We start from the raw sequence: 26,995 nt of genomic DNA, 5'->3' as shown, positions 1-26,995 counted from the left end.
ACTATGCTTGTCCAATCTCTTCAGGAGTACAGCTGCACTGCACAGTATTCTTAACACAAAGGACTGACAGAGGACACCAGAAGAGTTCAAAGAAGGGCATCTCATTTTATATTACCACAGAATAGGGGAGAAAATGTCTTTGTTATAATATATGTGAAATCAGGCTTTCGCTACAAACATTGTTACAACAAATTGTTTCTTGTCATGTCACATTTGCTGTCTCCAGTAAAACAAATTACCACCTTTCAAATAAAGCTAGACCTCAAGCTGGGATACAGATCAATCTGTCATTACACTCATTCTAAAAAGAGCTTCTTGTTGTACCACATTTGTCAGTTTAGTGATCTCACAACTGGTCAGTCTTTGAAGCTGACCTAGGCCTGAGGTTATGCTACAACACACTCACTTTTACCACAACCTTCACTTCAAGCAAGTAATAAAACAGTGGCATTATTGTGAATCAACATAGAAAGAAGGATCCTTTATTGTATGATTATATGATAGCAGAACAAACACTAGTAGCAGTTACTTCTGTAAAATATCTGGGAGTATGCGTGCGGAACGATTTGAAGTGGAATGATCATATAAAATTAATTGTTGGTAAGGCGGGTACCAGGTTGAGATTCATTGGGAGAGTCCTTAGAAAATGTAGTCCATCAACAAAGGAGGTGACTTACAAAACACTTGTTCGACCTATACTTGAGTATTGCTCATCAGTGTGGGATCCGTAGTGAAGTTAAAGACCGTTTGCTATCAGTAATTGCTGTTCCACTGGTAGAATTTGGAACTTTAATAACTGTATTTCATTTGACAGAAATGTTCTGCGTTAGGCTGCTTTTGCAATTTCTTAATCCCATACTGACAAGCTACATGTTTGATAGATACTATATACTTGTGGCATATTGTGTAAAGTGGCCTGCTGTGCAATGATGTAGATTTAACAAGTGTCATTACAATTTTGTTATATGCCTTAGTAGTATTTGTTTCAGGTTTCAGTCACAGTTTTGGCGCCAATGCCAGGTAGTCAGAACAGCATTTAATGAAAATACTGATGAAACACACTGTATTGACAATGAAGCCCTGCAGCACAACATCAGCTTTCAAACACTGAAGCTGTAGAGAGAGAGAGAGAGAGAGAGAGAGAGAGAGAGAGAGAGAGAGAGAGAGAGAGAGAAACAAAATTATGGTGGGCTGAATCACTTTGTCTCTTTAATGACGTCTGGTGTAATCATGTGTCTCAGATTTCAAGGACATCTGAATGTGGATTTGCACAAATCAATAGTGTTTATGTTCATACAATTGACAGTAATGGAGTTCCACTTGTAGCAGACTCAACATATCATTGGAGTTTACCTTCCTTCATAGTGAAATAAACCTAACATTTCTCAAATATTTTAATTTAACGAATTACTTTTTTCCCTTTGATGTCGACATTTTATTTTAGCATGAGTGGAAACTGTGGAAGCTGCCATGGGGGAATGCAGTGGGGAGGATTTCGAGGAGGTTCCTGAGGCCCCCTCCTGTAACTGCAAAATATGCAGCAGGAATAGATAACAGAGGGGCAGGAAAGGAAGATCTGCACCCTTCTGGATCACATGGATGAAGCTAGGCGAGAGAGAGTGAGGATGAAGCATGACAGTGTTGAGAGGGTTGGTTGGGAACCAACAGTTGTAGCAAGGCTAGCAGGAGGAGGATGCAGTCAAACAGATTCATTGTGTGTGCCAGTAATAGGTTCCTGTTGCCAGAATTGATGGGAGTGAAGCCTCAAGACGGTGTAGAAGTAGGAAATGTGCAGCAACTGCTGCCTTTGTGTAGGTAGGCTATACAGTGGAACTTCGATTTTACATTCTCCAATTTTACGTTTTCCATGATTCTGCACCATAAATTCATAGCCCCTGTGAAAAATCAAGATCAGTGCTAAAAATTTTACATTTCTTCCTAGTAAGGATTACTTTGATTCTAAGTTTACTCAACATCTCACTTGACTTCATCCCATTTTCTTCCCACTGACATTTGATGTGACCAATCAAGATATAAGTGGCTCAAAAGACATATGGTTCACACCACAGATGGTGGCAGAATTTAGGGGATATTTTAGGCCATTGTGGAGAGGGGAGATGTGAGAGAGGAAACGCTAATGTAATCGACAAACCAACACAAGTTGCAACATTTAGCTTCACCTCGCATTTATGATACAACTATTGCTAGGTTGCAGTGGTAATGCAAAACGAGATAGTCGACGCAAAGTGTTCTTGACCAGCCATTACGAGACAAACCGGCCTCACCCAACACCTTCTCTTGTGCTACTTACAACTCAGTCTCATCTTTTTGCATGTATTTCTGATGTACTTGTATTCAGCAACAACCTCAATCATCAACCTTTTAAATTCAGACACTGTGTCTCCAAGAATATAGTTGGTCATAACCAAGCAAATGTCACCCATTTCTGGCTAGTTTACTCTTATCGCCTGGTGACTTGTTAAGTTACCCAACAGCCAGCGCAGCCATCACACCACAGTAACACACGTAAAATGAGCTCACCTACTGGAAGTGAGGAGAGAGAGTGGCCTTCAGCTGTGGGAGTGCAGGCAGGGTTGAGAGCATTTTTTGAAGTTCTGAAAACATACTTTTTGTTCAGATAATGTGCTATGATGGAGATGTCACACGGAAACAGAACAAGGGTTTTGCGATAGCAAATTTTAAACACTTTCTTGTTCAAATCTGACATGATACAGATGCAACAACTAGATACACTACTCATGTAGATACCTTGCACCACTCACACCATACACTGTAGATCATAAAGATCGGCAGCAGTGGTAGAGGCCATGAAACTAAACTGTAGCACCTGACTTCTAATAAACTTTTAACATCAACTGGGTGAGTAAATTCATTTTTCCACATCTCTGTCTCTTTCATCAAGCCTAAAATGTTACTCTAACAGTGGTGAGCACGTGAAGTGTGGCTCATAAGAAAAGCATTAAACAATAACAGCAATGGTTACAAACTATGGCCCTAAGCAGATGTGCGCATTTATGCTTATGGTTTAACCACTTAGCTGCTGCGATGTTTTGGTTTAATTCGACATGTTCATCAGTTTTCTGGGTGAGCACAAAGGATGGTCTCTCAAAAAAACATGTTCTGAACATATAATTTGTCGAACGAAAAAGCCAGTCCAAGTTGCAAATATTTTATTTTTAATTTGATGACTAGTTTCAGGCCCAGACTCGCTTTCAAATCAACACAACAAAGTCGAAAATGGAATTTCTGAAGACATCGAAAAATGTTACCTGTATGCACTGTAATGTACATTACACGTTTTTCAACATCTTCAGAACTGCCATTTTCGACTTTGTTGTGTTGGTTTGAAAATGGGTCTTGGCCCACAACTTGTCATTGAGTGAAAAATAAGATATTTGCAACTTGTACTGGTTTTTCGTTCTATTGATTAACAGAAGTTGCTTCCTAGTTACACCACCATCCTGGAAGTTGGTATAATTTGTAGTCATACCATGTCAGAAAACAGCTCAATTACAATTCAATTTTTTGATGAGTTTTTCCTTGCCGTTATTACGAACTGATGAAGTTCATTACCACAAATTATCATACGAACTTTGTATTCAACTTTTAATTTCCTTCACTTAGACGGATTTTATACAAAGTATTGGAGAGAATTGTGGTTTTTGATCCTGTATGCCAATTACATGCATTTTTGCTCACATTTTGCGAGATTTTAACATTTTCCTCAATTTTATTCTGTAACTTCCCCACCAAGAGAATCTCTGTTCCCATAAACCAACACGTTCAACCATTACACAGAACCTATCCTCCTGTATAAAGGATATCAACCATTTCCTCCACCGCCTCTCCACCATTCCTGTCCCTTTACCACACGGTGCCCTGCTCGTCACTACTGATGCCACCTCCCTTAACAGTAACATCCCTAATGTCCATAGCCTTACCGTTACTGAACACTAACTTTCCCAGTGCCCGACGAATTCCAAACCAACAACATCCTTCCTAGTCGCCACGACCAACTATATCCTCAGCCATGATTACTTCTCCTTTGAAGGCATTAGCTACAAACAAATCCAGGGTACAGCTATAGGCACCCGCATGGCACCAACCTATTCATGAGCCATCTAGATGAATCCTTCCTAAACACCCAGAATCCTATGCCCCTAAACTGGTTCAGATTCATTGATGACATCTTTGCAGTGTGGATTGAGGGTGAGAACAACATATCCACATTCCTCCACAACGTCAACAACTTCTCCCCCATTTGCTACATCTGGTCCTACTCAACCTAACAAGCCACCTTCCTATGTGTTAACCTCCACCTCAAAGATGGCTACATCAGTACCTCTGTCCATATCAAACCTACTAACCACCAGCAATACCTCCACTTCAACAGCTGCCACCCATTCCATACCAAGAAGTCCCTTCCATACATCCTAGCCACTTGTGGCTATTGCATCTATAGTGATGAGTGGTTCCTCTTGAAATATACTGAGGGTCTCACTGAAGTCTTCACACAGCGTAAATATCCTTCCAACCTTGTTCAAAAACAAATCTCCTGTTCCTTATCCATTCAGTATCCCTCCACCTCCCGAAGTTCCACTGTCCGGCTACAGAGGAGCATTACCCTTGTAACTCGATACCACCCAGGACTAGAGCAACTGAATTACATTCTCCACCAGGATTTCGACTGCTTCTTGCCGTGCCCTGAAATGAGGAATGTCCTGTCCAAAATCCTTCCCACCTCTCCCACAGTAGTATTCCGTCGTCCACCGGACCTACTCAATATACTTGTCCATCCCTACACAACATCTGTAAATAACACTAATGTGAGATTACTGTCACTGGGTTGCAGTCATGGTAGAGGTATAGGGCCTCAAAGGAGAAGCTAGAGGAAGAGTGTAAGGTAACCAACATTTTCAAGCCAAATGCTGGCCTGGATCAGGTGAGTGAGGATTTAGGACCTTTGTGTAAGGATTTCACAGAATATGATCAAATAGTGATAGTGAGTGGGGCAGGGAACAGGTCGGATAGGGACAGGGAGTACAACATAGGTGGTGACCTGAGTAAGATAGTTTCCGCTAATCGGTAGCACCAAAGTGAGTATGTTTGATCTGTTCTGGTGGCACGATCAGCCTTGTCTCTGTAGTGCTGAACAGTGAGCCAGTGCAGAGCTGGAGGCTGCTGACAAAGTGCACATTGCACTGGTACCACTGGGGAATGTTGGGAGATGGGCTCACATTAGACATGGTCCTCAACTCAACAGGACTGCAAAAGGGAAGTTGGTGGACAGAGTAAAGCAGGTGGGTGTGGGGCCACATGTGGCCAAAAGCCTGTTGTCACAGGACCAGGTTTTTTTTAAAAAAAAAAAAAATAATAAAATAAAAAAAATAAAAAAAAAATGAATCATGACAATTGGCTACCTAGAATGTGTGTGAGGCAATTTTGGGATTTTTTCAACTTGTTTACAAAAGACAGAATGTTCACTGCAGAAACTTGCTCAGAATTACCTTATCTTTGTCAAAATGGTCAGTCTCTTAAAAATAAAGGACACCAGCTTCAAGCTGAATTACAGTCTGAACAACACAGTGGTATGCATTATAGAGGACTGGTGTACAGACAATACACAATTTAAACATAATTAAAAGAATTTTTGGTGGACAACTCTTATTCCATCCATGAATTTGTCAACAAGTGCAGTAGACCATTTTAATGAAAATTTATTATACTTTAATTTTTGACAATACTTGGTTGCAACAGCCAAGTAAACTACCTACCAATGTATGGAAAGCAGATGTAAGTCATAAGTCTGTAAATAGTGGAAGTTTAATTTTAAATCTTGTACATAATTTACTGTTCTTAACTGAGGATCATTGAAATGAATAATTTACTTTAATTTTTGACAATACTTGGTTGTAATAGCCAAGTAACTAGCCACTGTGCGAATGATGAATTTAATGAAAGCAGATGTAAGTATTAAACCTGTAAATATTAGAAGTTTAACTGTAATTCATGTACATAATTTTACTGTTTATTGATTGAGGATCATTAAAATTAATGAAACTCAAGTTTTTCTAATTTCATTTTTGTAATGTGTTTATCTGACATGTTCCACATCCAGGAGCATCCTCTCTTTTGTGGGTCTATGGAATGAATAATTAACCTAATCTAATGAAATACAGTATATAGTGCTGTTATCCTATGAATGTGAAAGTTGCTACTGTCGAACTGCCTTAAAGGGCATGGGATCATGTATTTATATCAGAGGTGGCACACATTTTAAAGTTAGGGATGATCTGATCACAATTCGTGTAGATAAACATTTTGAATTAACAGCCACTAACTGAAAGTTCATTCTGTGAGAGTAGGACTCACCTATTGGTAATGTGGACACTTTCTTAACTGAATTAACTGTAGTCCAGGAAAGAGCCTCAGTCTCGAAAATGAACATAATAATAGATGGAGATATGAAAGTGTTGAGACTGAAATTAGTAATAACTTCAAAAATATTCTGAACACTTGTGGCATGGCACAAATTGAAAATACAGCCACTAGGGCATCAAAAAATTCGGCATCAATCTTGTGTTGTGGTCTTCAGTCCTGAGACTGGTTTGATGCAGCTCTCCATGCTACTCTATCCTGTGCAAGCTTTTTCATCTCCCAGTACCTACTGCAACCTACATCCTTCTGAATCTGCTTAGTGTATTCATCTCTTGGTCTCCCTCTACGATTTTTACCCTCCACGCTCCCCTCCAATACTAAACTGGTGATCCCTTGGTGCCTCAGAACATGTCCTACCAACCGATCCCTTCTTCTGGTCAAGTTGTGCCACAAACTTCTCTTCTCCCCAATCCTATTCAATACTTCCTCATTAGTTATGTGATCTACCCATCTAATCTTCAGCATTCTTCTGTAGCACCACATTTCGAAAGCTTCTATTCTCTTCTTGTCCAAACTATTTATCGTCCATGTTTCACTTCCATACATGGCTACACTCCATACGAATACTTTCAGAAATGACTTCCTGACACTTAAATCAATACTGGATGTTAACAAATTTCTCTTCTTCAGAAACGCTTTCCTTGCCATTGCCAGTCTACATTTTATATCCTCTCTACTTCGACCATCATCAGTTATTTTGCTCCCCAAATAGCAAAACTCCTTTACTACTTTAAGTGCCTCATTTCCTAATCTAATTCCCTCAGCATCACCCGACTTAATTAGACTACATTCCATTATCCTTGTTTTGCTTTTGTTGATGTTCATCTTATATCCTCCTTTCAAGACACTGTCCATTCCATTCAACTGCTCTTCCAAGTCCTTTGCTGTCTCTGACAGAATTACAATGTCATCGGCGAACCTCAAAGTTTTTATTTCTACTCCATGAATTTTAATACCTACTCCGAATTTTTCTTTTATTTCCTTTACTGCTTGCTCAATATACAGATTGAACAACATCGGGGAGAGGCTACAACCCTGTCTTACTCCCTTCCCAACCACTGCTTCCCTTTCATGTCCCTCGACTCTTATAACTGCCATCTGGTTTCTGTACAAATTGTAGATAGCCTTTCGCTCCCTGTATTTTACCCCTGCCACCTTTAGAATTTGAAAGAGAGTATTCCAGTCAACATTGTCAAAAGCTTTCTCTAAGTCTACAAATGCTAGAAACGTAGGTTTGCCTTTCCTTAATCTTTCTTCTAAGATAAGTCGTAAGGTCAGTATTGCCTCACGTGTTCCAGTGTTTCTACGGAATCCAAACTGATCTTCCCCGAGGTTGGCTTCTACTAGTTTTTCCATTCGTCTGTAAAGAATTCGTGTTAGTATTTTGCAGCTGTGGCTTATTAAGCTGATAGTTCGGTAATTTTCACATCTGTCAACACCTGCTTTCTTTGGGATTGGAATTATTATATTCTTCTTGAAGTCTGTGGGTATTTCGCCTGTTTCATACATCTTGCTCACCAGATGGTAGAGTTTTGTCAGGACTGGCTCTCCCACGGCCGTCAGTAGTTCCAATGGAATATTGTCTACTCCGGGGGCCTTGTTTCGACTCAGGTCTTTCAGTGCTCTGTCAAACTCTTCACGCAGTATCATATCTCCCATTTCATCTTCATCTACATCCTCTTCCATTTCCATAATATTGTCCTCAAGTACCTCGCCCTTGTATAGACCCTCTATATACTCCTTCCACCTTTCTGCTTTCCCTTCTTTGCTAAGAACTGTGTTTCCATCTGAGCTCTTGATATTCATACAAGTCGTTCTCTTATCTCCAAAGGTCTCTTTAATTTTCCTGTAGGCGGTATCTATCTTACCCCTAGTGAGATAGGCCTCTACATCCTTACATTTGTCCTCTAGCCATCCCTGCTTAGCCATTTTGCATTTCCTGTCGATCTCATTTTTGAGACGTTTGTATTCCTTTTTGCCTGTTTCACTTACTGCATTTTTATATTTTCTCCTTTCATCAATTAAATTCAATATTTCTTCTGTTACCCAAGGATTTCTACTAGCCCTCGTCTTTTTACCTACTTGATCCACTGCTGCCTTCACTACTTCATCCCTCAAAGTTACCCATTCTTCTTCTACTGTATTTATTTCCCCCATTCCTGTCAATTGCTCCCTTATGCTCTCCCTGAATCTCTGTACAACCTCTGGTTCTTTTAGTTTATCCAGGTCCCATCTCCTTACATTCTCACCTTTTTGCAGTTTCTTCAGTTTTAATCTACAGGTCATAACCAATAGATTGTGGTCAGAGTCCACATCTGCCCCTGGAAATGTCTTACAATTTAAAACCTGGTTCCTAAATCTCTGTCTTACCATTATATAATCTATCTGATACCTTTTAGTATCTCCAGGGTTCTTCCATGTATACAACCGTCTTTCATGATTCTTAAACCAAGTGTTAGTTATGATTATGTTGTGCTCTGTGCAAAATTCTACCAGGCGGCTTCCTCTTTCATTTCTGTCCCCCAATCCATATTCACCTACTATGTTTCCTTCTCTCCCTTTTCCTACACTCGAATTCCAGTCACCCATGACTATTAAATTTTCGTCTCCCTTCACAATCTGAATAATTTCTTTTATTTCATCATACATTTCTTCAATTTCTTCGTCATCTGCAGAGCTAGTTGGCATATAAACTTGTACTACTGTAGTAGGTGTGGGCTTCGTATCTATCTTGGCCACAATAATGCGTTCACTATGCTGTTTGTAGTAGCTTACCCGCATTCCTATTTTCCTATTCATTATTAAACCTACTCCTGCATTACCCCTATTTGATTTTGTGTTTATAACCCTGTAGTCACCTGACCAGAAGTCTTGTTCCTCCTGCCACCGAACTTCACTAATTCCCACTATATCTAACTTCAACCTATCCATTTCCCTTTTTAAATTTTCTAACCTACCTGCCCGATTAAGGGATCTGACATTCCACGCTCCGATCCGTAGAACGCCAGTTTTCTTTCTCCTGATAACGACATCCTCTTGAGTAGTCCCCGCCCGGAGATCCGAATGGGGGACTATTTTACCTCCGGAATATTTTACCCAAGAGGACGCCATCATCATGTAATCATACAGTAAAGCTGCATGCCCTCGGGAAAAATTACGGCTGTAGTTTCCCCTTGCTTTCAGCCGTTCGCAGTACCAGCACAGCAAGGCCGTTTTGGTTATTGTTACAAGGCCAGATCAGTCAATCATCCAGACTGTTGCCCTTGCAACTACTGAAAAGGCTGCTGCCCCTCTTCAGGAACCACACGTTTGTCTGGCCTCTCAACAGATACCCCTCCGTTGTGGTTGCACCTATGGTACGGCTATCTGTATCGCTGAGGCACGCAAGCCTCCCCACCAACGGCAAGGTCCATGGTTCATGGGGGGAGGCATCAATCTTAGATCACGTAATTTTACAGACATCGGCAGGGAAAACTGTAAAGTATTTATAAAAGAACTTGGCCTTTCTTATCATTACTATCAAATATTAAAGCTAAAAGCAGGCTTGGTAAAACCTGGAGAAACTGCAGGCCTACAAAAAAGATCTTATCAGAATGCAAAATGCTTGACTTCTCTAGGGCACTGACAACTTTAAGGAACTGTAAATGGAAAAGAATGTAGACACCAAGTTGTCTAAATTCTGCAAATTGTTTAAATTAATTTTTCAAAAAACATTCTCAAAAGTTGCCACTTCGTCAGTAGCAGCTCAGGAAAATAGATTGACAACTGCAGGCATTGGGAGGACCTCCCAGACAAATTTGTCAGTTATTTATAAAAGTGCTAAATGAATCCACAGTTCCTAAATTACTATCACTGATTTAGAAAGTGTAGCCTACAGGAGGGTACTGCTTGTTGCAAAAAAAATCATTCAGTTACAAAATAATATGTAATGCAGAAAATAAAAGCCAAGTAGTATGGAGTGTCATAAAACATGAAACTGGAAAAAGACAGACAAGTATAACAACATGCAAATCAAAGATTGGTGTAGAGTAATAGAAAATCCTCAGAAATTTGAAAATTTCATAAATGCCTGGTAGTTTAGAGAAGTTGCAACAAAATCTACCTAAAAACATGTAGCACTCATGATGAATTACAAAACAGCTGGCACAGTGATGATGTTTCCCACAACAGGGCCTGAAGTCAAGAAGAAATTACAAAATGGGAAGTCAGCAGGTATAGATGAGAATCAGACACTGATCTGAAGGCATGTACACAAGCCCATTAACAAACATAGTAAATGGCTCATATAGTTCAGATATTTTTTCAGAATTCTAAAAGCATGCACAAGTTGTACCCTCAGTAAAAAAATAAGGTCATGCAGGCAGTATTTAAAACTACAGGCAAATTTCACTATTATCTGCACTCTAAAAAAATAACTGGATGACTCATGAAAGACATGCTAAGAGTTACGCGAGTAAGTGTAATCTTGAATGAGATTTTCACTCTGCAGCTGAGTGCGTGCTTATATGAAACTTCCTGACATTAAAACTGTGTGCCGGACCGAGACTCGAACTCACGACCTTTGCCTTTTGCGGGCAAGTGCTCTGCCAACTGAGCTACCCAAGCACGACTCACGCCCTGTCCTCACAGCATTACTTCTGCCAGTACCTTGAGTTCGAGTCGAGGTCTGGCACACAGTTTTAATCTGCCAGGAAGTTTCAAGTGTAATGTTTTTAATGAGGCACAGTTTGGTTTCCAAAGTGGGTGAAGCAAATCTGGCCATAAAGTTAACAGAGTGGTACTTTAAATTCCTGATAACAATGATGATGTTACAGGCATATTTTTAGACATGTCCAGGACTTCTGACAGTGTTGACTATAAAATATTACTGAACCAGCAAGCACTAGGTGTAAGAGGAACAGCAAATTAGTGGTTTCAGTCTTACCTGGGAAACAGAGCACAAAAGGTAGAGATAGTTGACATGCCCGCTGATAATAATATTTTAGTAAAACAGTTGTCAGATAAGAAACACACAAACACAGGCATCCATCTGGGTAGTGTATTGGGCCAAATTCTGTCTGTTCACCTGTGACTTTTCCAGTAGGATAAGACAAAGCGAAAAAGTTATTTTTGCTGATAACATTAGTCACTGGTGAAACACCATATAAAAAAATAACAAATTCAACACAGCATTTTCTATCAAGGAATGAAATCGAATAATAAACTGCCCAAGGAGATACACACATATGCTCAAAAAGGTTGCTAATACATTCTTCACAAGTAATGCACACTACACAATTAAAGATTACTTAGAGGACTCAGAGTAGTGGTTGATAATGACAGAGCAACACCCTACACTTTACAATATATGATCACAATGTCACACTTGACAAGAAAATTATGTGCTGAGATATACAGCAAGTTCAACACCTCACTCAGTATGATGGGATACTGACTCAGTTTCTTCAGACAGATTGAGGCGAGGACATGATTATTACAGAAGACATAGTTGCATGTTTAAGGGACTAGAAGCAGTTTTCCAAATAGATATAAGCTAGTGCAAGGGGCATAGCACCATGTTCATGGTTCACGAGTCACCAGTGGGCGGCCTTAGTGTATGCAACAATGAAATACAAAATCCTTAGTGTATGTGATGATGAAATACAAAACTTGGTTCCATATGATAAGTTATCTGGAGAAAAGTATGTGTAAATCAAAAGAACACTGTCCAATACAGACAAACTGAATGAGACAGTGCAGTTGATAAGACAATGATATATCTGGGAGGATGGAGTTTGCTCTTTCCTGTCATCCTGATTTAAGTTTTCAATAATTTTTCCTAAACGGTTTCATGCAAATGCCAGGGTGGTTCCTTCATTAAGGCCATGGCTGACTACCAGTTATATCCTCATAAAAGCTTACTTACATATTCTATGTATATGTATATTCTGAGATATTTATTTTCATTGTATTATGGTGACAAATCCTCTCTCTCTTTAAGGACATTTTCTATACAACATTAGCTGCATTACAAATGTTTATTTGCCAGTTCCATGTTTACACTACATGACAGTTATGTCAAAAGAAATCAAGAATTGTCACTGCCTAACATCTGACAGCAGCAACATACAAGACAACCCGTATACTACGTGAAAGAACCGATTCCATACCCTGTTGTATTAACTGACATGCATGTCAGTGCTAAAGAGGTACATAAAATGCCACTGATGATGAGTTATAAACCCAAAAACCAATTTTGACACAAACATTTGTAGCAGAGTTCATGCTGCATGGAAGAAGTCCTTTAATGAATATCTTCAAGCTGCGGAGCACCAAGAATTCAAGATTTTTTAAATCTTGTATCATTGTGGGAGGATCCCTGAATGAAGAAGTAAACCAAATCACACTGAAAATGGTTCCTTTCCCCAAAATTGTATTTTTTCATGTCTGGCTCTGCTGTAATGAGGGCTCATGGCAGTCAGCACTGAGACCTTACACAACAGATGTTTGATGCTAAAAATTTGTGTTCCTCGCCAAGATTGAAACTTCATTGTTTCTGCTATAATTGGAGGTAGAATGTCCATGGAATAGGTATATGAACAGATGCTCAACATCCAAAAGAGAAACACCACTTTGTCGAATTGACCCAATGTGAAAACTGCACTGTGTGACATTCCGACCCATAGGATCAAAGTACACTGATCGTCAGAATAAGAGCTGAACTCAGAAGGACAAGGCAGATTGTGATGCAAGCAGGTAGATAGTATCACTCATACAGAATAATTACAGTTTCACCTCTGAAAGATTAACATTTATTGCGCTACATGGCCACAAAATGTACATGTTACTATGGTGTCCGAGCCCCCGTGGCTGTGAATACAAGTGTCCAGACATCACAGCATGGAGTTCTACAGGTCTTTGATGTAGTCCTATGATACTGCATCCCATGCTGCTTGCACCTGGATGCACATTTCTCATGTATCAGAGGGTGGAAGTGAGTCCCGATGAAATGCTTAATGGCACCCCACACACTATCGATCGGGCAGAGACTGGGTGAAGCAGCTGCCCATGGCAGAGTGTTCAAAGCTGCAATGCATGCATGGGAGGTTGCTGCATTATGATAAGCTTTGTCCTGTTGAAATCAGGTGTACAAATTTTATTTCCAGCCTGCCTGCTCCTATCTCTGCCTCAACCACTAAAGCAGCTCAACCTGCTGCAATGGAGACACACAAGTATACATGTACTGAAGCACAGTGGTTAAAGCAGGCCAACTTGGGTTTCTGCTAGTCTGGCAAGCTTCATGAGATCTAGGTTCCTGCTAGTCTGACAAGCTTCATGGGACCCGTTCAGCCTGCTGCACCTGACAACAGGTTGCACTGTCAATTTACATGACTAGTCAGCTATATGTCTGTGTAACAATTTTCTCTGCAGCTCATTTATCATAATGGTAAGAGCAGAAAAATGAAGACACCAAACTTAAAGGACACAGAGAAGAAACTAAGAATTGAAAAATATATACTAAGTCATGAAATACGAGCACAAGTCCAGCAGGGAAAAGTTGTGTATGAGGCAGCTTCAAATAAATCAGTAGGTGTCTCAATGCAAATTGTGTAAAAACTTACTGAACACTCATTCAGGAACCTTGAGTATGGCACGACATGTTTGTAAATTTGACCAGCACTTTCCTCACTCAATAAATATTTCGGAAGAGGACAAAGAGTTAGTGGCGGCTTTTGATGCTTGTCACACATCCAGATCCTAAAACCCACACATGCATGCCTTCTTGAATCCTCTGCTGTCAACAATAAGCACTAGTGGTATCTGTGCGACTGGTGTGGCACATAATACAAAAATAGGACCCTCAGGCTCCAGTGGCCCCACAGAGTACATTCAGGTGATGATCTAGTAATGCTACCCGCTGATGCACTGGTCATCAGCGTCATTTGGAACCTTGTTACATCAATTGATGGGCACAACCCGACTGCCCCATCTGCCTCCCCAAGTGCACAGTGAATCATGAAAACCTTATCATTGGCAAAGTCAAGGGTGAGCAACATACCCATCCAGTTGCAGTGGGTCAGATGGGTTCTTCTGGTTGCAGCTCTTTTCATAACGATGAGAGCATTTGCTACAATCATTCAAAATTGTACTCTTATCCAACATATGGTGGGCCTGCGAATTATGAAGAGAAAGGGAGGCAGATATTGCAATTCGATCTAACTTTTTAATACATAGATTATATGAGAAATGACAATTTGCAATAAATATATGAATATACTTACCAAAATAATCAAGTAATCGACGGACTTTCACTCTATTCTTTCGCATTAAGAAAAGAAAATCAATTGCTTCAATTGATTTTGCTCCTCTCATTTTAGCAACTTCATTTGCTTGATTTAAGAGGGACTTCATTTGCTGGTACAATACTTTTTCTATGTGAGCTGCAGAGCATTCAAGAGGTCTTGGACTATCGCCATCAGCGTGCATCATCTTTTGTAAAGCTGCAAAATAAATAATTTCAATTACTACTTGAATACTTTAATGGCCATTTTATTTTTAAAATATATGATTTAATACTGCTATTCATAATAGATGAATTTCAATTAAAAGTATCTTTCCATATTGTTAAAATGGTTGAAACGTGTAACTGCCACGCACAGTGTCATAAATATAATCTGTTGAGTTTTGTTTTAAAGAAGAAGGGGAAATACAGAAGCGCCCAATTCCACCCGTCTGCTTTGACCCATGACATCACAAATATGGCGGAAACGACCATACACGACGACTCCAATATGGCGCCTATGACGTCATCACGTAAATGACCACAAACACGAAAATACATTGACAAACCAACACACACACACACACACACACACACACACACACACACACACACACACACACACACACGTTCCACAAAAAACCTAATGAAACTAACTGGACAAGCGTGGGAAATTAAGGGTTTTTGGGTGGGGACAAAGTAAATATAAACAAATTTAGACACACACCACCATACCAACCACACAAAACGACGAAAAAAACCGACAACACAAAACTCCCCAAATTCCACTAAACACAATATCCTCTGGAATCTGACCCTTCCCTTGACCTATAGCTCAACAGCAGCTCCCGATCCCACAAATTGGAATCTAACATTTCCCTTGACCTATATAGCTTAACAGCAACTCCAGATACCGGAAAACCCACAGCCACAACCACACATTGGAATCTAACACTTCCCTTGACCTATATAGGTTAACAGAAACTACCGATACAAAATCATAAAACCCAAAACTACAACCACGTCCACAATCATCACTACATCAAAAAAACACAACAAACCAACAAAATTGGAATCTAACACTTCCTTTGATCTATAATAGGGAAACATTCCACGCGGGAAAAATATATTTAAAAACAAAGATGATGTGACTTACCATACGAAAGCGCTGGCAGGTCGACAGAAACACAAACAGACACATACATACACACAAAATTCTAGCTTTCGTAACCAATGGTTGCTTCGTCAGGAAAGAGGGAAGGAGAGGGAAAGACGAAAGGATGTGGGTTTTTAAGGGAGAGGGTAAAGAGTCATTCCAATCCCGGGAGCGGAAAGACTTACCTTGGGGGGAAAAAAGGACAGGTATACACTCGCGCGCACACACACACACACACACACACACATATATACACATATCCAACACAGACACAAGCAGACATTTGTAAAGGCAAATGTCTGCTTGTGTGTGTGTGTGTGTGTGTGTGTGTGTGTGTGTGTGTGTGTGTGTGTGTGTGTGTGTGTGTGTGTGTGTGTGTGTGTGTGTGTGTGTGTGTGTGCGCGCGCGCGAGTGTATACTTGTCCTTTTTTCCCCCTAAGGTAAGTCTTTCTGCTCCCGGGATTGGAATGACTCCTTACTCTCTCCCTTAAAAACCCACATCCTTTCGTCTTTCCCTCTCCTTCCCTCTTTCCTGACGAAACAACCATTGGTTGCGAAAGCTAGAATTTTGTGTGTATGTATGTGTGTGTTTGTGTTTCTATCGACTTGCCAGCGCTTTCGTATGGTAAGTCACTTCCTTTGATCTGTTATCCTTACGACATCTCCACATACAGCCGTCCCTGGTCCGAGACGCCGGAACTTTAAGTAAGCCTCATTTCTTCACGACATACTGAACACTTCACGGCTTCATCCAAAAATCCGAATAGTTGAAGAAATTTTATTAGAGACAACACACTGTCCCCCATCATCGCTGACAACTGAAAACTGTTGACCCTGTCAGTCATATCCATACCTACCAAAGACATAAAAAACAGCATTTTATCAAAAGTCACACACGACAAACATAAAAAAAAACCTACAATAACGTCGATACAACAAAACTAAAATCGTTAACTCACTGAAAAATATTCCGCTGAAAACACAGTCCCGATACCACACACGTGCAATGCTATCACGCAAATGAACCCCATACGCCACGTAACACGCTACCCATAAACACACCACCAGAGAAAACCACCGACCGCAACAATACGCCACCTAAAAACACTCCACACACGCAAACTAAACCAAAAACATCGAACGCTTCGGTCGACCTGAAGAAAGCTTACTGCTGTTTTCTATCACTACTAAACAGTATGTGATATTCAAACATAATGTGTACCAAAACACTGAGACTTGTCCATTGTATAGTACTGGTTTTCTGAATTTATCTTGCAGGATTAATTTGTATAAGAGAGTGCATTAAAATAAAGTAAATGATTTGTTAATTTGTTCGCTTGATCTTAGCAGTAGGAAAGAAATTAATGTCATTTCTCTCTTTGAATGCCTTGCAACCTCAGGGATAGAAAATCTTAATACAAGTGATTATGGGTGTGTTTGTGAGTTAGTATTGGGAATGTAGCAATTGTATGCATGTCTACACTGACAAATGGTAACATGAAACTTCGATGGTTTATTGTGCTGTCACTGAAAAAGAAGGGATTATTAATGTGCGGTGATTTTGCTGTAAATTTCTTGAATAATAATAAATACTAATAATAAAACTGTAAAAATGTTGTGTGTCTCTGAATCACTGATCTCCACAACTACTATGGGGTTTTCACAGGTAACTTGAGTGTAGCTTGTGGTAACACGTAGGCTTTACAAAACAAAACAAAAAAGTTCTAAATTAAAGCTTTATTTAAAATGTCTGCTCAGGTTAGTAGTTCTCACATTTAAATAATCACGGCGTAGTACACCAAAGACCCAACAGATAGCACTGTTACGTTTCATAGTACACCAAAGAACAAATACAGTAGCAAGTTTTTTCTTCCCTCAGTGACAAACATATTTTCAAAAGTTTACACCAGAGACAGAATTATGTGCAGCAATCTCAACTTTGCGAACACAAATTAACATCAAATTTACATGGTTATGATATACAGATTTACCGATTTCATTTTGAGAGTCTGCTTTTTGATAAGCCTACATGTATTTTTTTTTTTAAATTTTGTTTTGATTAAGAATTTTAAAAAATGGCTAAGTCTTTCTGAATACATCAGACTGGTTAAATACTGAGGACCATACAGTATTGCAATTCTGGTGAAGATTCTGAGGCGAGACTTGCTGCAGCTCGAGAACATCCAGCTTTGTGAACTCTTTCCTAAAGCAAGGCATACACATCTCTGGATGATAATGTCATGCATTATTTCGCTCCTCAGAACTCTGCACTCACAAAGGCTTAAAGTTGTTTCTCTTCAATCTAATGTCATAGAAGTGGCAATTTTGATGGCATGTGGCGCAGGCGAGAGTTTTTATACCCCAAATCCAGCTTATTCCTAACAATTTATTATTTCACTTTAAACATGTACAATGCCCGGTGAGCTTACATTATGGCATGACCATAAACAAATCATAAAGTCAGAACTGAGCATTGTGGGTGTCGTCCTTGTTGTCAGTTGCTTTTCACATGGCCAGGTATACATGACTCTCCTGTGTTTGTGAGGCAAACAAGCTCTTCATTTATGCCGCAATCATACTACTTCATACAATCTACACAAAGAAAACAAAATTCACACAATGAAGTCCAGGCATAGCTACAAATATCTAGGCAAAGTTGGGTTCCTCAGCTGGTATATAATAACTTTGTAAGGCTCATTTGCCTGGTGAAAGTCTCAATTGAATGACATTTTGGTGACTTGCATGTCCCTAAACTACGTACATTATCCAACGAGGGAAAGGTAACCTACAGTTTAATGTGAAATCCAAACCACATGTCATTTCTGTTTACTTCTAATATCATTGAGAGATGACGGATGGTTATAACAAAGAGTGAAAATCCATAGTCCAAGCAGGACCTGATCCCATGATCAACTTCTAGACTAAATACAGCAGAAAAAGTGATCTAGAGGTGCCATTAGCCATGTTGAAGAACATGGCATCAGTGACAAATTTCCCTATCCAATTTGCTCAAGATAGTAATACCCTTAATTTTGTCATATTTTAATACAAGGTAAACTTTGTGGTAAATGGATGTTGGATAATACTTTGCAGTGCAGACATTTGTTGGTGGTAAGCAATTGTTTTTTTTGGGTCTAACTTTCTCAAATTGTAATGTTTTCTGTATTTTACTGTGTACTGAATGTTTATTTAATTTACATAGGGATGTTTGACTTTTAAATTTTTCAGGTGTTGTGGTTTTGGTTTTCATAGATGTAGGTGGTGGTTTTTTCATGTCAATAGTTATGGTTGACCTATATAGGTCAGTGGAAATTACTGATTGCAATTTTCATAGTTTTATATGTAGGTATTGGTGCTTTGGTATCATCAGCTGTGGTTAAGGGAAATGTCTGATTCCAATTATCATAGTTTTTGCTGCAGGCGTTTGTTTTTGTACTGTCAGCTGCGGTTGACCTATATAGTTCAATGGAAGTGTCCGATTTCTGTAGATTCTGTAATTTTTTTCATTTTGTGTGCTTTGGAACTTTTTATTTTTTTACTATTTTGTTTAGCTTGTTCCCTCCCTAAAACACCAAATTTCCCACGGTTGTCCCGTTAGTTTGATTGTGTATTTGGAAGGAGATGTTACTGTCTTATTTATACGTATTATTGTGTTTGTTGCCGCGTGTATGTAGTGACACCATAGGCGCCATATTGGAATACTTAGAATAGCCATTTCCGCCATATTGATGACATCATGGGTCAAAGCAGACGGGTGGAATCTGACACTCCCGTAATACCGAAAATTTTTAAAAGAATCCCAGAACATGTACGTCTTGTCTGAAATTGACAGATCAGACAATAAAATAAAATACTGTTAAGAAACAGACAGTGAAAGAAGCTGTAGATATCCTTGCTGTTAAAGAGAACAGGAGCATTGTAAAAGACAGCTCATGTGCAGTAGAATTTTTAATAATTAATTTTCTTTTAAATTGGTGTAAATAGTTAATAAGAAATAGCAAACCAGTACATGGAATTTAGTGAAACAAATATTAATCTCACACCCTTACTTAAAATAAAGATGAGGCCTCATCCTAAGTTCACATGGAATGGAACACTAAAAAACATGGCATACACTACAACATGTTCTTAGTCACTTACATAAATCATAATTAAGTACGCGTGTTTATCCCAGCCATTGTTAGGCATCTCTACAAGAAGGGTGACTATACAATGTCATTTATTACCACCCAGTTCACTCCATACACCATTTTCAAAAATATGTATATATAAGGTGGTTCGCCAATCACAGTTTGGATTCCAAAATGCCCTCTCCACTGAGCCAGCTACTTATATAGTAACTGAGCCCATAACAAAATCTTTAAATGAAGCACTATCAACAGTTGGGATCTTCTGCGACTATCAAAGGCGTTTGACTGTCAGCCGTAATACTCTATTAGAGAAGTTAAGTTTTATGGAATACATAATTCAGCACATGCATTGTTTTATTCTTATTTAAGAAACAGAAAGGCAGAAAATTATCCTAGACTGTTCAAGTAATAGAAAGAGAACTGCTACACCATTTGGATGAGGAGAAAGTACAACAGAATTCCTGCACGATTTGGCATTGCCCCACTGCTGTTCTCACTTTTAAGTTAATAACCTGCCATTTTATTCAAATCAAGACACAGAATTAGTCCTGCTTGCAGATGGCACCGAGTAAAGAAGTGTCAGAGAAAATAGTTAATGACACTTTGCAGAAATTACTGACTGGTTTTGTACAAATATGCTACTCTTGAAACTTTGAAAAATAATTGCTCATCCACTATTGTACTGCCTCAGATGTTCAAAGTCTGTATAGTGATTAAAATTTTAAATTGAAAAACTGGATAAAGAGCAACATTCAACATAAGTCACCGACTTTGACCAGTGACTTAGGAAACATGACAAATGTTGTAAACAACATGGTGACTACAATGTAATATTAGTGGCAATTTTTCCAAATGGGTTAAGCTACAGATCGGTCTGTCACCACAACCAGATTTTTTAGTTTCACATTCATTGGCTCAACCAACTCACAACCAAACTGTCACCTTCCAACTTACACTAGACTTTGGGGTGGGCTACAGACCAATTTGTCACTACAAGTAGGTCTTTTTCCTTTCAAATTTGATGCCTTTATCAACAAGAAAACGGTGAATATAAGCACCAAAACGCGATGTCACAGCAGCCATTAACATTACGTTAGTAAAAAAAGATGATTACTCTTATCAAATATTCCTGTTCACCCAAATACCATATAGTTTGCCTACATTTACCATAAGAATAATATCAACTTTAGGGTTATAGAAAAGAGGTAACTAACACATTTTGAATATTTTCATTCACTCTTGTCTTATGGAATCATGTTCTGCGACAACTCCTCTCTTCGGCAACATGTAAACATAAGAAACATGAATTTCTAGGGTGGGAGGGAGGGGGGAGGGGGGAAGAGGTATTTTAATTGTGTGTGGGGTTACACAAATACATCTTGTATGCACCTCTTTAAGCAGACAGGAATAACAACAATAGCTTCACATTAAATTTGTTCCCTTATGAAGCCTGTAGTCGAAGTTACATAATGATACCCCATTCCATTTTTTGTAGTTTTTGTCAGATAAGCAAGACTTGATTTGAGCCTGTACACTGTACTGGTAACTTTGACAAGAACCGCAGATTTTGAGATATGGTACGGATACGACAGAACTTTTGCCGCACTAGAAGCTAGGCCTATGTAAAACAAATGTTGAATTCACACTTTTAAAATGCCCAGAAAAGTGTTAAAATGAAGTTTTAGGAAGTCTAAATTTCAAAAACATCCCTGGCAAGCACAGTACTCAAGCACTGTAAATGCGCGCACACAAAATTCATTAAATTACTTGGGATTTAACTTTTTTGCTATATGCGGTTTCTGAATTTTGTTTTTATAATGAAAAGTGCGATAAAGATGACGTGAAGGTTCACTACAGATCAATGTGTTTCTACAAAATTTATTTCACTTTGTTAACTCAAAGAAATTATCACTCACTTTTAGCTAGACCTCGGATTACGCGAGGGATCAGTCTGTCATGACAACAAATATTCCAAGGGTGATGGGGGGTGGGAGAAGGATCCCACACTGGAAGTAAAAAATGATCAACATTATCCTACGTCTATCTTTGTCATGGAGAAATGTGGTGACTAGTAACGATGTTTCTCCTTAATGACTCCCTCGAAACCACCGTCGAATTCTTGAACAGAAATAACTACCACCTTCCTACTTAAAAGAAATCTCTAGCTACAATACAGACCACACTATAATCACAACCAAAATTCTAAGGGGAGGGCCGAGCTGTCACAACCCATTTCAGATTCCAACGTATTCCTGTTAATGGGTTAAAGAATAGTTTGGTAAGCTCAAAAAGAATAAAAGCAGTTCAGTACAATTTTCAATGGATTACATCTACGCGTGTGTTGACTTTACTTCACGAAATCCTATAAAATTTAACCAAGTAACGATGTTTTCACAAAAATTGATGTCCAAGCGTTATTAAATCTGTTCCCTAACTTTCTTTATAAGGAGTTATATATGTACACAGTGTATATATAGCACAATTTCCGATTTAACTCAGCATTTGTTTTATTTCAGCCCACAGCAATGAGACCTAATATTTCATTTCTACATGACCAAATCAACGGCACATATTTTCTGGAATAAAAAAATATACAATAACTTGTCGTTAGTAATAAAAAGAAAACAGTTTCTCAACAGTCGTCACAGTTGACACATCAAACACTCAGAATCCTTTCTCTGTCATTTCCAAACACTGTCGAAAGCCAAGAGTTTTCATCAGTCTACATAGTTGTAGAATATAGAAGACAATACAGCAACTTCCAATAAAATTCGCACTACCAACCTTGTATATACGACTGATCTTCGCCGTCACATAACTTCGACAACGAACCATTCATCTTCGTTAACTAATAAACAAATTCACCGCGCTACAACGCAATCGACCAGAGACTACAAAACATCCCAAACATCCTATTCATATTTATAAACAGCTCGAGAGCTAAACCACAGTCACGACTCATCTCACTACACCCTCTGGTGCGAGATTTTTACCGTTCGACAGCTGGAGTTACACCAGCGCTCCAAGTGTTCAGGAACGAGACAGTCACTGCGGTCATAGGGATAATGTTTGGTTTTCATTATTCTCTACTGAATGAACGAAATGGTTGTCATATTAATGCGTTCCCTGTGTTAGTAAGTTACCAAGAGACATGAATTATCGTGAAATACATTTAAAACAGCCGAATCACTCTGAGTCAATGACATAAGCTACAAATAATTCATGGAGAAATACTATCGAATATTTCAAAATGTGCGGCTTATTTCCGTGAAAATTCTGCTGTTATTATCACAGGCACTTTCTTTGATACCTAAAATTATCCAATGAAGTCCTTTCTTACGCTTCGCTCGACTTGCTAATGCGCGAATATTTTTGTAAATGTAATTATTTGCTTCAAAAGCGAATGTGTGAACAGTCTTGCCGTTTCTGGTTCAGATTTAGCAACAATTGCGGAACTGGTTTCTCCTGTGTTGCGAAACGGTTTTATAGCTATTGACGATTTATTATCACGTCTGTGAGGCTTTCTCTTAAGCTACAGTTGTGGTGACTCATTACTTGATACATTATATAACGCAGGTATTACATTCCATTTAGGTTTACTACGTTGCATATTCATTGATTTGGATAGACACAGGACGTCTTTCTGTAAAAGGTCAGGTCTTCTGGTGTTTACTAGCAACTTTTTCTTAGTAAATTCAGTAATTGTCTGTACTTTGCAAGAGAATCGTAAGTAAACTGTCCTGTAATTTCGTATCTCCCATGACTCATAGGAAACTAAATAATCACAAACATGTTGTAATCTTTCAGTTATTGTCAATTTTTGTAGCACTACATACCCTCCTTATTGTAAAAACTATTTTACAAATCAATAGAAATGCCAGTCAAAGATGTAAATAATAAAGCTGGGCAGTAAACGCTCTGCTCTGCTATTGGCTGACACTGTGGTGTCAGCATGGAAACAGGCAATCACAAGCAGCACGTTTATTCGAGGTTCTTGACGAAAATGTTCTTAGTGCCAGAATACCGGAATTTAGATGTCTAAACTGCTTTTCTGCTGCTAAAACATTACAGTTAAAACTGATGAGCTTATGCCTTACGCATAGTTAAAATATCAGATTACAATCACACTGACACACAATTGAAATGCGAAACGTTGCCCCAAAATTTAATGAGAAACTATTAATATAATACGTTGAAATAAATTTACTTAAGAGCATAATTGCTGCTCATTACGACCATATAAATAAAAAACACTGTTACTACCATTTATCCTCTGCAGTGAAGTTATTAAGCAGTGCTGTAAATTAGTATTAACATTTGTTACGTCAGTCTTGTAAGCTGTGACAAAATTCGCGAGATGTTTTCAAACACATTATCACACGCAATACCTTCTATTCACAACGGTTCGGTCAAAAATGTACATACCTATATACACAACTGTTATTTACAAAACAGTTAGACTTTGTACTGAAATTATTATTGTGATGAAACATGCCATTTTCTCCCTTTTTTTCGATGGCGGAAATTAATAAAGGTGCGAGTTCTAGTGTAAATTCTAATTATCTCCTTGTATATATTGGGGACCCGGACACCAAGTGTTGCATGCAACTTACTTTCCTCTAGACAAACAGTCATTGCCATGAAGCTGAGCAAAAGTCAGCTTGAACTGGCTCATTGTCTCGAAACGTGTTTCTGAAGGCACAACTAAACTTCCTGCTAGGAATCATGCACAGCCAGCTGATGGGTTTCTCTCTGGGGATTCACATTAGCTCTTCAAAAGGTGTGCCCAGTGTTCTGTCGTACTGCCAGCACCAATGACCTAAATATCCAACAAAGTCCTGAAATGCCTCTGTACTACAGTGCGAACCCACAGATGCTGAGGAACTCTCACAAATTTCTGCAATCAGTTTTATCCCCTCAGTTTTTTTCTGTCCTTCAAGCGCTGTTAGTACTTCAGACATATCAGAAAGAATGTCGCTGAACACTGTTGCAGTCACAAATGTTCCTTCTTCATCAGGTTCTACAAAAGAAGCATTAGATAGAGGAATATCTAAAGTATTGGCACTTAACGATGATTGTGTCATTCTAGTTTTTACATCTACTAGAGTTGGATAGTCATGAAAATGTCCCAGACCCCTTACAAGAGAAAAGAAGTTTTCAGATGGTACTGATTCAGCCTAGTAATGAATATATACTTGATACTGTATTCTCCTAAGTCACTGTATATACCTATAAATGACTGAATACACTTCATGAATCCCTTCAGAAAAGGTAACAATTGTCTTGATGACGAATGCGCATGCTCTCAGAATTCAGTATTTGCAGAACTTGTGCAGACATTCTTCATGTGCATCGAAATGAGTTCCAAAGGCACACACCAGACGTTTCTTTCTTTCGAAGGTCCTTGAATTGAGGACATCTAAAGTATCATCGACCGTTGTATGAACTCACTAGCGTCTCCTCCTGGCATTAAATACAGAACGACCTGAGAAGTTGTGTAAGACAGCAACTCAGCTGCTAAACGCACCCTCTGTTACTCTCTGCCCTTAAAGGTGATGTGCTGCTGTGTTAACTTTGGACACACTTTCATCTCGCCACAGTCTAAAGTCAAAAGCCCCTCGAACACGAATTTCGTCACTGCCTTATTTTCTATAATAATGCCTTCATCCAGCAAATGATACCGTAAGAGCATCAGCAAATGTGGGGCATCAACGAACACTCATCCACGTTTCCGTATGTCGCTAGGAAAAGGGAAACAACATTACATGCATCACGCAAAGCTTGTATATTATACTGATGTCTGCAACACAGACTACAAGCTTATATGAATTACTGGCTAAGGTGACAAAAATTTCATTCAAGAGGTCAGCTGTCACGCGAATATCAATTTGCAAACAGTCCACACATTATAACAACTAAAACATTACTGTGGAGTTCTCAAAGTCAGTCCCCTAGCGAAAACACACACTTTCTCTGTCGGTGAAATTTTTATCCTACATTTCCCTCATAATCAAAACATCTTTCAAAATGCAAGGACTGCAACTAAAAGGGCGGCTTATCGAGGTCCTCAACGTCGACACTGCCAATAGGGAACACTCGATTTTTATCCTCAGAAAATATAACATTTCCGCAATATAGCATGCAGACTAATGCTTCACTAATGTCCTAATTGCTCCCTCGAACTCTTTTTCAGTCATTTAATAAACTTTCAATTTGATTGGGTGAAAATATTTTCGCAACACACGAGGAATTTTATAAGATACAAGAACCACCTTGTAATTTCTTCCTCATGCAGAAGTAGTTGTGTTCTTCATAGCTGACTCCATAGATCCTTATTACATGCTTTAAGTTGCATACTTGTTTGTAAGACCAGCATTCCTTCTTTCTATCACCGCTATAGCATTAATCAAAGCAACTAAATCTGTGCCAGAAGAAAGACTGCCACCCATAAACATGCCCTTATTAAGGTGTTTCTTATTTGGTGACAGCTTTTCCAGAGTCTCAAGAGATCCTTTATGTAGTTCTCGTTTCTTATTCCGTTTGCTTCCGCCTTCTGTTGCAGGTGACACATTGAAAATCGCACTGCTACACGGCAAATCGCACAATAAAACTGGGTCTGAGTTGTGTACTTTTTTTGGCGGCAAACTGACCAATTCAGACCGTAAATCCCTCATGTACTGTACTTACGCGATATGGTGAGAGCATAATCGTGTCTTTCCTATAACATTTGGACAGTCATAGTTCTTGTAATATTTCATTACACGGGAAATTGTGATACGTTATGCCAGTTCCCTATGCGTTCCAGTTGTAGGAAAAACAGGCTTTAACAACAGAACCTGCCAATGTAAAAATAAATTTTCACACTCACTTGTAAATTCTACACCGAGTGTATAAGATTAGATTAGATTAATTATTCATTCCATAGACCCACAAAAGAGGGGTCCTCTTGGGTGTGGAACATGTCAGATAAACACATTACAAAAATGTAAT

The 26,995-nt window shown here is 38.9% G+C and overlaps 1 protein-coding gene across 3 annotated transcripts in view; it reads right to left on the bottom strand.

Annotated features, from left to right (window-relative positions):
* LOC126457450 (transcription initiation protein SPT3 homolog) overlaps positions 1–22,949 on the bottom strand; it is a 114,544-nt gene extending 91,595 nt beyond the window's left edge. The window contains exons 1-2 of one of the 3 annotated variants that reach the window (XM_050093730.1): positions 22,790–22,949; positions 14,721–14,939 (exon numbers count right to left, since the gene is read on the bottom strand). In XM_050093730.1, the coding sequence (XP_049949687.1) occupies positions 14,721–14,939; positions 22,790–22,844 (274 nt within the window). In that variant the 5' untranslated portion in view covers positions 22,845–22,949. Of the gene's footprint in view, positions 1–14,720; positions 14,940–21,219; positions 21,281–21,921; positions 22,667–22,789 lie in introns of those variants that run through there. The other 2 variants (XM_050093733.1, XM_050093732.1) reach the window with 2 other exon arrangements.
* Positions 22,950–26,995: the final 4,046 nt, after the last annotated feature.

Source organism: Schistocerca serialis, chromosome 2 (genome assembly GCF_023864345.2).
Source record: "Schistocerca serialis cubense isolate TAMUIC-IGC-003099 chromosome 2, iqSchSeri2.2, whole genome shotgun sequence".
Lineage (NCBI taxonomy): Eukaryota > Metazoa > Arthropoda > Insecta > Orthoptera > Acrididae > Schistocerca > Schistocerca serialis.
The sequence above is the reverse complement of the archived record's forward strand: the minus strand, read 5'-3'. Positions and strand labels throughout refer to the sequence as shown.